Raw genomic sequence first — 14,281 nt, forward strand, 5'->3', positions numbered from 1 at the left:
AGAGACCGCCTTATTGAATGTGGCAAGAAGGCAGAGTTTGTGACGATGTTCAATGAGTCCGTCTGATGTCCATTAATGCTCTGAGAGTGAAGGAGGGAGGGGTTAGAGCCATTGTCCATGAACAACATTAACATTGTGTTGTTCAGGATAAAACGAGTGCTTGTGTGTGAGGGTTCTGTACCTGATGATTGTTGAGTCTGGGTCCAGACTCCAAACCTGCTCCTGTTGGTCTAAGTCTCTGATAAAGTCCTCTAGTGTCAGGAGTCTCTGCAGGCAGGAGTTCATGTAGCAGATCTGCACTGGGCTGGGCAACATGACACACACACACACACACACACACAACAAGTCAACCACGTGTCAACATCATCAGGTCTTCAATGTGTGTGTGTGTGTGTGTGTGTGTGTGTGGCAGAACTGCTGAGTCTTACTGGAGTGGTTGTCCCTCCTCTTCCTCAGTGTGTCCTTTACGGTCCTCCCCCTGGGCTTGGTAAGGAGTGCAGTCACTCTCCTCCTCCAGGCTCTGTTCCTCTGGGCTGGGTGCAACCTTACATCTCTTCTGTTGGGGACGCAAACACTGTGGTTACATCAAGCAAAGAAACACTCATCATTTCATGAATATCTGCTTCACACTGACGCAGCACTTTGTGTCACACATGCGTACCTTCCATGAACACCACCAACACGGCTTCTTAGTGGTTCTTTTTAATAGTTTGCTTTTGGAGGTGGTGCTGCTGGTGACAAAGAGAAACACTGTTATCTCATCATGATTGGTTGGAGAGAACACTTGAACAGATAAATCAGTTTCCAGTCACTGCCTGGTGAAGACCAAGTACAGCATCATATTGACACCAGCAGGATAAAAGTTTGAATTCTCAAACAAACAGGCTGACGGATCAAAGACATGTATCCAGGAGGAGGGTCCTTACCTTTGCTTCTCATCTTTAGTAGAATTAGTAAAAAACAGGAACACCACACTCAGTGCAGCTGAAAAGGTACAGGCTGAGTTCTGGCTCAGGCTGTCAGTGGGAAGTGGTTTTGGTCCTGTAATAACCAGAATATAAAAATTCTGAGGTCGTTCATTTTGTTATGTCATGAAGACACAAAATATCAGTCAAAAAGAGGCAGGCACAACGTTGTCACAATTTGTCCTCGCTCACAGAGGATCATAGTTTGAAATATGGGGGTGACTGGGGGTGTCTGACCCACCTCTTTAAGACTTAGACCTCCCCAAAAGCGGACTCGTGACCATCCACTAACCTCAGTCTGGACTGTGAAATCAAATGCTCTTGTGGGAAAGTTTCAAAATAAAACTAGGAACAGTTTTTATTTCTCAGTCACCTTCATCCAAAGTTCAGTAAAGAGTAAAAACCTGAATCAGACCAGTATTTGCTGTGACCCCCCTTTGCCTTTAAACCAGCTCCAGGTCTCCTCAGTTCACCTGCTCTCAGGTCTTCAGGTTCTCGTCAGGTAGGTTGTTCCAGCCTCTTGGAGAACCTGCCTCAGTTCTTCTGTCTCAGAGTCTCTGTCTCTTCATGTGATCCAGACTGACTCTATGAGACTAAGACCAGGACTCTGAGGGGACCAGACCACCTCCTGCAGGACTCCTGGTTCTTCTGGTCTCTGATGATAGTTCTCTTTGACTCTGTGTTTGGAGACGCCTCCTTATAATGATGATGATGATGATGATGATGATGGAGATGTCCTGTAAAATTATCACACTATGTGGACTTGAGACCCCGCAGGACTTGGTCTGGCCCCTGTCAGGCAGAAGGTCTGATAAATATATTAGAATAATATCAGTAAACCAGGAGTGCCGGGGTCGAGTCGGCGTCGAGCGTGACAACATCCACGTCTTCACCTGCAACTTGGCTGACAGCTCACCTGACCTGTTTCCCCCTGTGTAGGGTGGGGGGGTCCATGGGCTGAGACATGTTGGTGAAGGAAGAGGAGGTGTAACCTGCCCGTAGATTATCATCTCATCTCTGCTGTTCTACACAAGGAGGGGGGTTGTCGGTAACCTTCGATCACACCTCCCCGTCTCAACAACGCATCATGTGGACCTGAAGGAGCTGATTGGCTGATTGAGCTCTGGTAAGGAGGAAGAAAAGACAACATGAAGATGTTCCAGGTTTGACTCTCAGTGGTGATTCACCTGAGACACCTGACCAGTCACCTGGGAGACGACCGGACACCACAGCCAAACCAGTTCAAATTCATCACAGCATACATCACTGAGACCCCCACAGATCCTGCTCCATCACTGCAGATCCAGACTCTACAGACAAGGTCCAGATTCAAACTGACCAGAATCAGAACCAGACTCTACTGACCAGATCCAGACTCCACACACCAGATCCAGATTCTACAAACCAGAACCAGACTCCAGACTCTACTGACCAGGACCAGAACCAGACTACAGACCAGAACCAAATTCCAGATTCAAACTGACCAGGACCAGAACCAGACTCTACTGATCAGAACAAAACTCTAGGGACCAGACCGAACTCTATAGACCAGAACTAGAGTCTACTGACTATAACCAGAACCAGAATCTACAAACCAGAGCCAGACTCTACAGACCAGAACCAAATTCCAGATTCAAACTGACCAGGACCAGAACCAGACTCTACTGATCAAAACAAGACTCTAGGGACCAGACCGAACTCTATAGACCAGAACTAGAGTCTACTGACGATAACCAGAACCAGACTCTACAGACCAGAACCAGAGCCAGACTCTACTGACCAGAACCAGAGCCAGACTCTACTGACCAGAATCAGACTCCAGACCCTACTGACCAGAACCGGAACCAGACTCTACTAATCAGAAAAAGACTCTAGGGACCAGACCGAACTCTATAGACCAGAACCAGAGCCTACTGACTAGAACCAGACTGTACAGACCAAAACCAGACTAGGGTAATTCCTCCTGTTCTCTGAGAATCTCAAGCACGTCTGGTTCCTGCTCCAGCTTGTTTAGAACCGTTCTCCAGGTGTACTCAGACAAAACAAAGAACGTTTTTAAACTTTTCTCAGTTTGTTCCTTCATTACATGATGAGAGGGAGATAACAGGAAGTGGACTGAGGACTCTCCTGGACCACAGAGTATTTCTGCTGAGGTCATGTCGTGACGTGTCCACTGCTGAGCTCGGAGACCTGGGTGAGATCCAGAGAGTCCACATCCACATAAATGAAATAACATGGAAATAAACTCCGCTGTGTGTCAGCAGCTGTGAGTCAACTTCTGATTGGTGATGACATCACAGAGCTGAGTGCCATCACACACACGACCTGAAGCAGGTTGTGTTGAACTCAGGGAGTGTGTGTGTGTGTGTGTGTGTGTGTGTGTGTGTGCGTGTGTGTGTGTGTGCAGTGACAGCACTGCAGGCAGCAGGATAACTACGTGTTGACAGACACAACTGAAAACAACACAGGAGGAAATTTACTAAATGTCTGACATGTGAGTCAGAGAGAGACACACAACCACCAACACACAAAAAACAAGAGAAACAAAACTACCACAAAGAAACCACACAGAGAGACACACAAACGTACTCCTCAGTGTAGCTGAACTCTCTGATGTTGGTGGGGTTTGATGAAACTTTATTGACTCAGTTTAAACGTTGCAGAGTGTCTCCTCCCTGGGGTCTGCAGCTGTTCCAACACAAACATCCACCAATACCTGAGAGCGGGAGACAGCAGCAGGACGGAAAGAAGAAGTGTTTAAAAACGGATCATTTCACTAAAGGCGGTGGAAACATCATCATCATCATCATCATCATCAGTCACCAACAACACCCCCCCCGCCCGCATCCATACACGGTGATGACGTCAGCGGGGCTTTATAAGAGCCGCTCTGACGGGGCAGACCCAGAAGATCCACCGACCCGCACACAGACACAAAGACAGGTGATGAAGATGGTCTCCTCCTTGCGCCTCCGCTGCCTCCTCCTACTCCTCCTCTCCGTCACCGCCTCCATCAGCTACTCCTCCGCCGCCCAGAGAGACTCCAAACTCCGCCTGCTGCTGCACCGGACCCCGCTGCTGGGCTCCAAACAGGTCCGACACAGACACACACACAGACTGGGACTAGAGTAGGGTCTGGGACTGGGTTCGGGACTGGGACGGGGACAGAGACTGGGGGACATTACCTCAGTGAAACTTCTAAAACTAAACCATGTAGTCAAATCTCTCTTCAGATCATTTAAAACCTGCTTCAACATAAAAACTAAACAACAACAACACAATCAAACAGAACATCAGATTGAAATGTTAAGACTCAGGAAACAGCTTCTGTTTGTTCAAATGAATCTTGAAAATAATAAAAATACATTTAAAGAGAAAATGTAAAACCCGATGAGTCAACATCAGTGTTTCAAATATAAAATGTGGAAACATCAGTTCATTAAAATGTCTTATCATTAACATTTTAACTCTAATTGTTTATGGCGCTTTAGAATATTTGAATAAACAGATTCAATCATCAGAAAATAAAATGAAGCCAGTAAACCTAAGGTCTGTCTCTGATGATCAGATTTTAATCATTTAAAATATTTCAACCATGGAAACAGACAGACAGGTGGACAGATAGACATGTGGACAGAGACACTGTCTGTCCTCACAGTGAGACATGTTTACACTTAAGTCATTTTCAGACGATGGATCTTTGGTTTTATTTGATGATTTCCGATTTATTTTTATTCTTCCTTCATTCTCTTGAATCATGAATCGAACAATAATCAATCAGTGATAACTGAATCCAAACGTTATTGATTATTTCCTGTAAACTGTTTTAATCAAACAGAAACAGCTCAGAGAATCAAACCAGGTTCAGTCTGTCGATCGTTTCTTAAAACTAAAGAAAATAAATCTGTATCAATGAATCTGCTGATTGATTAACCGTCTCTAAAATGTCAAAGAACATTGATGAGGTGAAAACAGAAAGCTGGACACTCACAGGTTTGCTCAGGTATTAAAATCATTCCTGATTCACTTCCCGACTCATCTGATAATATTTTATATTTCAGCTCTGGTTTCACCTCTTCTCCTTCTTCTATTTCTTCTTCTTCTTCTTCTTCCTCTCCTTCTTCTACTTCTTCTTCTTCTTCTTCTGCAACAGAAACCGACTCTTTTCTTTCAGATAAAATAAGAACCAGATGATTTCTGTCAGAAACAGGCTCAAATATTCTGATACCATGTAAAACAATATTATTTGTTTTTTATTGTATTATATATTATTTATTTACCGCTCAGTTCCTGACAGAAAAACAAACACAGGCTCTTACACTGATTTAAATTAGAACTGTTTGGTGCAGAGACTTGGTCTCAGTCTTCATCCTGTGGAAAAACCTCACAGCTGTCTCAACTGCTGCCTTTGAGCATCGACCAGCTGCTGAGAACACTCAGCTTTTATTTTGGTGAGCATCCCGTACAGGCTTTATCTGGCCGTCATCATCATCATCATCAGCCTGCAATGAAGACTTCAGTAGAATCACTGCTTTTCTAGAGATGATGCTCAGGATCAGAATCAGGAGTGTCCTGATCAGCTGATTTCTCCCCCTCTCTCTTTAACACATTTTCTTTCGTCATGTCAGTCGCAGATGATTCATAACTGATCGTTTTATTTAAATCCTTAAAAGGTGTTTAGCAGGTCTCCAGTCCAGTCTCTGGTCTAGTCTGGTCTCTGGTCCAGTCAAGTCTTTGGTCCAGTCCTGGTCTGTATCTGTATCTTCTATGTCAGATAAACTATAAATGAGAGGTTGGATGTTTATGTCAACATCATTTTACATTTATAAAACCAGACACCTCACCAGCCTGCGTAGACGCAGGTTTTGCTGACAGCGCCATCCAGTGGTGATGCCAGTCATCACCGTGGTCTGCCACCAACAGCAGAAGAAGAAGTGATGTTACAGAATCAGACCAACAGAAAATATCATCGACCTGCTCCCACAATTACTTGTCACTGATGGTGATACTGATGATCGCAGTAGACTGATGGTCGCATCCCGTCTCCTAGCAACAGTCAAAGTCGTTTTGCAAACCATAAACACTAAACTTAACCATTTAATTAAATCAGATCTGAACCATTGAGGCGTCACAGCTCAGGAAGTGTCTGCCATCTCTATCTGACGTTAACCTGACCACCGTTACCATGGAGACGTTCAAGCGCATCAGGATCAATATGATCCAGGTTTTCACAGAACCGTCTGACATCAGTGTTCTTGGTGGTTTTTCTGAGAAAGTCCTCTTACTCACTTTTTCTGGAGTCGTCAAACAGGTCAAACAACCTGAGCAGTGAGACGCAGAAAAAGTGAGTAAGTGGATCTTGAGTTTAGACAGTTGGACTCAGTTTGAACCTTAAAGCCACATATGTCCATGAAGTTATCAGTCATTTCATTCATGAAATAGCATGAAAACAAATCTGAAGCTCAAAAAATCAGTTTCAAAGATTTTTATAACATCCCAGGACCTGTTCTGGTCTTTATCTGTAATGTTTCTGCCTGGTTATGTGTTCAGGACCTATCCCGCTCCTCCCTGGCGGAGCTGCTCCTGTCGGACCTCCTGCAGGTGGAGAACGAGGCTCTGGAGGAGGAGAACTTCCCTCTGGCTGAAGGAGAACCTGAAGATATTCATGTTGATCTGGAACGAGCTGCTGCTGGCACCGGGCCGCTGCTGGCCCCCCGAGAGAGGAAAGCTGGCTGCAAGAACTTCTTCTGGAAGACCTTCACTTCCTGCTGAGAGCCCTCATCATCCTCCATCGTCTTCATCCTCCTCCACCTCCATCCCCCCTCCTCCTCCTCATCCATACGCTGTACAGACACTGTGTGGGTCAGACTGTCACTGATTTGTCAGACTGTAGATTTTTCTGAGCTGATTCTTTCTGAATGTAAACTTGATGAAACTATTTTTAATTGTTGTTTGAATAAAATCTGTTTGAGACAAACGTCTGCTGCTGTCTGCTGATGGAGGAGGAGAGGAAATAAAAGTCTTCATCAGGATGAAGATCTGCAGGTTTTTATTGGAGCTGATTAAAGTCTGAGCTGAGGGGGAGATTCAGCAACGAGGTTACAGTTAATGAAGGTTGATAATAAACAGAGGAGACGCCATGGCAACAAGAGGGGGACGGCTTTTTAATCAGTTCTTCCACTGATCAGATCATAAGGTTCGAGTTTATTGATCCCCAGAGGAGAAACTCATCATCATCATCATCATCACAGAGGCAGGCTGAGGAGACAGGAAACACATTCAGAGGGATTTCAAAGTAAAGAAAAGTGTATTACCAAACCTTCAACAGAAGTCACATGACATCACATGACAGACCTGGTCAACATGACAACGACAGACAAGTGTCACACATGCTTCATTTATTTAACATGACAGACAGAAGCTGAGAGACATGATGTTTGAATGTCTGATGTGACGGAAGCTTTGTCAAAGCTCAGGATGCTAAAAGAACTGTAGAGAAAATGATGATGATGATGATGATGATGATGATGATGATGATGATGAAGGAAGAGGTGTTTCACTGAGGTCAACAGGAACCTTTGTGTGTGTTTTTACTGACATTCATCCAGGTAACATTCAAACACAGTGATGACTTCCTGTTCCAACATTCAAAATAAAATGCAGAGGTGGATAGTGGACATGAAGTAAACGACAGGGATAAACTGTGTCTGATGGTGTTACAGCAGCACGACTACACCATCCCATCACACAGGCTCCTGTAAATATGTCCTTCTTTTCCTGGAAATATCCCAAGATTCATTGCTCTGATAAAGAAAATAATGTTTCAGCAGATACCACCAACAGAGAGCCTGTGGATCACACTGTTAAATGTCAGTGTTGTGTTTCAGCTCAGTTCAACAGTAACAGTGCAACTGTTAAAACCGAGGAACTTAAAATTTCAAGTTTCATGTTGTAAAGGTTGCTAGGCGACAAGAGCACGATGCAGCAGTGAAGGCAGGAACAGCAGGTCATGCAAAGCAAAAATCATCTAATTTCAGTTCAGTCTTCAAGGTCTATGACAGCTACGAGGGGCCACATCTTCATAGACCAGGTCCTCTGCAGGATGTGGCCCCTGGACTGGGACACAGCTACACAGCTACTTTTTCTCTGTTAGCATCATCAGCCACGTTAGCATGAACAGCTGTTTACTCACCAATCTCATCAAGCCATCGTTGTGTTTACAAGACAGGAGGCTTTAATATGTCCTCTGAGCATCTACGTCTTCAGGACAGATGGAGGCTACAGTGAGGCTAGCTGGTTAGCATGCTCAGTAGAAGATGAGTAGTGATTTAAACAGAAGCGAAACCCGATTTAACATTGGTGTTTGTTTCCACCTCTGGAGATAGATGTTGGTGAGTAAAGGATGAAGTTTGTCTTGAACTCACAACATCTCTTCTAGACTGGTGAGTAAACAGCTGCTAATGCTAACGTTAGCCATGTAGCAATAGCAAAACTTACAAATATATGTATGAGTGGACCCCAGGAAGCAGTGGCACCGGCAGGATTATATTTCATATTACGCACAAGAAGCACCAGTCTGCTTGAGGCTACCTTTAGGTTTCCCATGAGGGCTGCCACCCATCCCATCTTTGAGGGTATAAAGTGTTACATTCTGTCTGTACATGTCCGGTGTCCTGTGTTCTAAATAATATGAATTCAAGTAAAAGCAAAGCAGTTATAGTCTACAATTGGACTGGAGAGTGTATCAGTGAGCAGCAGGCCGAGCTGTGTGCTGTGAGAAAACATATATTTTTATATAAAGTAAGCCTACAGTGTGGTGCACTGATGGTTCATCTGGTAGCATGGAGGTCTTAACAGGCTATATTCAACCTCAGTGGTCCAGGTTCAAGTTCAACCCAAGGCCCTCGCTGCATATCATCTTCTTTCCTCTCTGATACTAATTGTAAATCTATAGTACACTGCATTTTTTCCTTACCCTCAGTATTTTTGGGTTACAACACATGAAAGAGTGTGTATCTGCATTTTGAAATCTCAAAAAATGTTTGCAAAAGTCAGTAAGACAACGACAAAATTAGTGCAAAAAATGTACGCACATTGTGAACAAGATTACAGCTGCTGGCGCCACTGCCAGGAAGAGTCATTTCTACCTTGGCAGTGGCTAATGGGGAACCAAACTAATAAATATGTCCCAGTATGACAGACTGACTGTATCTGCTGTATCAGCAGCTGACACTAAATCCTCATCAAACTGTGTCTCTGGTTGTGTTTAGAGTCTCGCAGCTCCTGGTCCAGGTTCAGGTAAGATCCAGGTCATCCAGAAACACACCGGGGAACGCACTGCAGAACGTCTTGGTTTTCATTTCGGCACTGATGTTAACAGATTAGAGTGTTTGACATCATGGCTGTGTCACTTGATCTATAGCTCACCTATTTATAACAGTTAGAGAAAAGATGTGTTGATGTCATAGTGATGTCATACCAGAAATATTACACAAAAATGATACCTTCCACTATAGTCTCTCTGTCCAGGCTGAATTTGAACATCACCTAGACATGAAAAATATCAATATATTTTTTTAACCACTTCAGCAGCTGCATGTGGAGACTGTGGAGTTTAGAGACATTTTCTGTTAAATAAAATCAGAAACTAATGAAAAAAGAAGAGAAATCCAACAGTCAGGTATCCTGCAAACTCAGACAGAGCTGCAGACACAACAGACACACATCCAGTGTGTCTCCAGCATTTCTCTCATCTTCACTGCTCTGTCCTCCAACTTGCAACCTGGATCCTGACCCAGGTCTGCTCTCAACCAAGAAGCTCTGATCGTTTAACTGTGACCGATCAGCTGATGTGCTGGACGTGTGAACAGAGCAGAGATTATGTTCATGGTGCTCTACTTTATTGTATAATTCTAAATATAGAGCAGGAAAGAAATGGCGTGTTGGTCCGCAGGTACGCTGGTGTGGAAAACAAACGTACCCTTGTCAAAAGTTTCTATTGTCATCTGAGGAGGAAAAATGACATAATTAAGACTTGTAATAATCTAACACACTTTCTCTTTAATGTTTAACCAAGTCGTTATTGTTTGACTTCTTTTAAACCCACAGTAACAGTCAGGTGTGTGTCTGCTCCTCACTGCGACGTGGATTTCATCATCAGAGGCCGTACACCTCTTTACACACAGTCACTGCTTTCAACCCTCCAATCTGCTGTGTCTGTGGGGCCACTGCTGCAAGACCTCCAGCAGCTCATGTGCTTCTCCAAGTGGACTAGACAGAATAATAATAACTGCACATCCCAGGTGTCCACAGGTGTCCACAGGTGTCCATGTGCTCCTACACAAGGGAGAATGACTGAGGCTTTACTCCTTAATTACCTAGTGGGCATCTGTGGATCAGGAGGTGGAGCAGGTCGTCCAATAATCTGAGGGCTGGTTCCCCCAGTCCACATGTCCAAGTGTCCCTGGACAAGATACTGAACCCCTGAACTGTGTGTGTGTGTTCCATGTATGTAGATCAATCTCTGTATGAATGTGTGTGTGAATGTGTGTGTGAATGGCTGAATGTGCATTTTGAGTGGTTTTTAAGACGTTGTTGTCGCACATATATGTTTTTATTTATTTTATAAATTAGTGAGCTGAACATTTGACCTGATGTTAAACTGCTCCTCAGCTCACAGGTTCATGTCAACTCAAGAAGCAGCTCACACACAAAGACAGGAAGTGCGGGAGTGTGTGTGTGTGTGTGTGTTTGTGTGTGTGTGTGTGTGTAGCAGCTGCTGCAGTCAGATTAGCAGCTCCTTTCATTCATTAATGCTTTGTTAAGAAAAGCTTTTAGGAATTAGAGCTTAATGAGGGCTGATGAGTGACGGCTGAGACACACACACACGCACACACACACACACACACACACACACACACTGCTGACAGCTCTCAGGTCTTCTGACAACATCTGAGGTCACATGACAGGCGTATAGTGAGGCTACTTAAAGTATAAAAAGTCAAAGAACAGATTTATGTGATGATAATTGTCATTATGGATCAATATCCTGATGATTTACTCAGGGTAATCGAGCGATTGGTTTGTAGAAATTCTGATACTGTGAATATAAATGTTGTGTCACAGTGACCCGGAGCTGAACTGAACCTTCACAGTGTTTGTTTTGTCCAAACCTAAAAATCCTCAGGAAGTGAAGTCACACTGAATCATGCCAACATGTGCTTAATGTCTGTGGGTTCAGGTCTGACTCAGGACCAGTTCTAACGAACCCTGAATCAATCAGACATTAAGTGCTTTCTTCATCACTGTGTTGGTTTTCTGAAACTGTGAGTTTATTCATTCATCTGCACAGATAAACATGAATGTTTCCTGAAGGATTAAATATGAAAAAAATTAGTTGATGCCTTCAGCTCTACGTGCTTCAGTCATCCTGACGTGACCTTCGACCTTTAACCCTGGTATCAGCAGCAGCAGTGTGTGCTCTTTAGGTGAGTCTGCCGGTGTCTTCAGTCTCCCACAGGAAGCTGTGATGATGTCACACACCTCTCTGTGTTATTAAGAAGCGAGCGTTTCTTAAATAAACAGGAAGCAGCAGCTGCAGCCACACAAAGAGCCTCAGCTGCCAATCAACCTATCAACCAATCAGATGCCAGCGTTTAAACAGCTTCAATAAACTTTAATGAGCTTTAATTACAGCTGAAAGCTTCACTGGAACACAGCGCACACTGCCTTTTAACCACGTGTGTGTGTGTTTGTGTGTGAGTGTGTTTGTGCGTGTGTGTGAATGGCTCCTGATGGCGTGTTTCACCTTAAAAAGACGATTCATTGAAAACAAAAAGCCGACTAATCAGCTGCAGTGTGCAGCATCTCACACACACACACACACACACACACACAAACACACAACATGATGACATCGGCAGCAGTTAAAGAGGTCAGGGGTCAAACTGCCATCAGGAGGACCAATCACAGAGCGACTGACAGAGCAGAGAAACAAAGCCCATTGCCATGTTAACGTTATCATCATCCTCCAGGTTTGGAGGCGTGTCAAACTGTCTCAGGTCTTTGTTGAGCCCGATGGGTAGGAACAGTGTGTCCTGGGCTCAACCTGCAGGTAGTTGATACAGACTGTAGGAGGAGTCACATGGGCAAACAGAAGTTTACAGACTTACCAAGTTCTCCAGAAAACCTTCAGTCTGGGTTTGGGTTCCACTGGTTGGCAGAATCTCCTGGTGAGTTTTCTAGTCCCAGACCTCCACATCTAGTCTCCAGACCTCCACATCTAGTCCCAAACCTAGTCCCCAGACCTCCACATCTAGTCTCCAGACCTCCACATCTAGTACCAGACCTCCACATCTAGTCCTAGACCCCTACACCTAGTCCCAGACCTCCACATCTAGTCCCAGATCTCTACATCTAGTCCCAGATCTAGTCCCCAGACCTCCACATCTAGTCTCCAGACCTCTGTATCTAATCCCCACACCTCAGCTGGTCCAAAATGCTGCTTCCTGGTGTCCATCCTTCCAAAGTTTCCTCCTCTCTTCCGTTTACTGCCTTCCTGCTGCTGCTTGGTCCAGTTCAAAACTTTAGTCCTGGTCTACATCCTTGTAGACCAGGACTAAAGCAGGACTAAAGCAGAGAAACAATGCCCCCCCCACCCCCCCACCCCCACACACACATACCCCACCCTCCTCCCAGGAGCTGTGATTTAAATCAGGTGATTTGAGCGCAGCTGCATGTGTGAACACACAGCCTCATAAAGAGAAGACAGACAGGTGATGATGATGATGATGATGATGATGATGATGATGATGATGATGATGATGATGATGATGATGATGATTGTCCTCCTGCAGGTGTTCAAACCTCATCTGACACGCTGAAGGTTTTTATCTGGATTCAAGTCGAGTGAAAAGAAAATTGATCTTTTCTTCAGTCACAGCTGCTGTTTTTCATCTTAAGACACGTTCTCTCTTTCTTCACTTCCACCCTCACACCTCCTCCTCTCCTCTGCTGTCTCCTCATCCCCTCCTCTAAACCCTTTTCTTCAGACACATGAAGGAAGAGAAGAAGAAGTGACGGAGGATGTAGAAAATAGGAGGAAGAGAAGAGAGAGTGTAGAGAAGAAAAAGGGGAGTAAAAGAAGAACAGAAAATGGAAGAGGAGGGAAACCTTGGAGGAAAACAGAAAAGGGAAGTAAAGAAGAAAAGAAATGAAGAAAGAAAATGTGCATGAAAAAATAAAGGAAGAAAGGAAGTGGAAGAAAAAAAAAGGAGGGTGGAGAGAATGACGAGATGAAGACTGGAGGAAAGAAGAAAAGGAAAGACAGGAAGGAGGTTAGGGAGGAAAGGAGAGAGGAAAGAAAGAATGCAGGAAGAAGAGTAAAATTCCATGTGACTCAGTGGACCTGCTAATAAACAATAAAACAGAGTGAGGAGGAGGAGGAGGAGGAGGAGGAGGTCAGTCAGCCCTGTCAGGGATGAATCATCATCATCATCATCATCTTCACAGAGAGGGAGATCAGGTTGTGATCAGATTATTGAAACAGGATCAGATTGATTATAATTGATCCCTCTGAGCATCAACATCTGGACCAGTGAACCTGATCCTGGGCTGCGGTCAACCTGAAGTATCTGAGCAGCAGCTGTGATCAGAGCTGAGGAAGGGAGCCTCAGTGCTTCCTATCTTATCTCCCTTAGCAGAGGAAACACTGGACCTACCTTGGTGAAGGGAAAGGAGAAAATGCCGTCCCACAATTCCTTGCTGCAGCAACATTTAAAGAGATGTACCTATAGATGTATTGGGCACACCATAACCCTGACAGGCCCACTTAAATGTAGAAACAACAGAGCAGCTGTTTTATGTTTGTGACAGGAGCCAACATTTTTCTCCACTTAAAAAATGTGTAAAAATTTCAAAGTGTCCATATCAGGAAACTATAAACTGATATCATTTATTCTGACTCTGATCAGTTCATTATTTGATTTAATTATTATTTTTAATGGATTTTCTCTGTGTTTTTCTTTCATGTTTCTTTTTTTAACATTTTATCCTGTTTGCTTCTGTGGTTAAAGGAGGATTTATCGTCCATGTGTTATAAATAAAGTCAGTTTTTAAAAAAAAATCTTGTGAAAGTTCAGTCAGATCATCATCCCCTTTTCCTAAGTCCTTATGACCTCTCCTTGACATCTTTCCTTGACCACATGACATTTTCCATCCAGGTGGAGGAGAAGAGGTCAGAGAGGAGATGAGTCTGGATTTCAGACCTCAGTCCAGGTCCTGGCTCAGGATGATGGCAGCTCTCTCCCCTCTACTGG

At 44.2% G+C, this 14,281-nt stretch overlaps 1 protein-coding gene across 1 annotated transcript; it reads left to right on the plus strand.

The window, feature by feature from the left end:
* The first annotated feature begins 3,623 nt into the window (after window positions 1–3,623).
* Window positions 3,624–6,942, plus strand: sst1.1 (somatostatin 1, tandem duplicate 1). The gene is made up of 2 exons (XM_071497198.1): window positions 3,624–4,058; window positions 6,516–6,942. Exons 1-2 carry the CDS (start codon window positions 3,825–3,827, stop codon window positions 6,735–6,737), a joined length of 456 nt encoding a protein of 151 aa, XP_071353299.1. The 5' UTR covers window positions 3,624–3,824; the 3' UTR covers window positions 6,738–6,942.
* Window positions 6,943–14,281: the final 7,339 nt, after the last annotated feature.

Source organism: Trachinotus anak, unplaced genomic scaffold (genome assembly GCF_046630095.1).
Source record: "Trachinotus anak isolate AG129_WGS33_773 ecotype Australia unplaced genomic scaffold, CSIRO_AGI_Tana_v1 ptg000014l, whole genome shotgun sequence".
In the NCBI taxonomy this organism is placed as follows: Eukaryota; Metazoa; Chordata; class Actinopteri; order Carangiformes; family Carangidae; genus Trachinotus; species Trachinotus anak.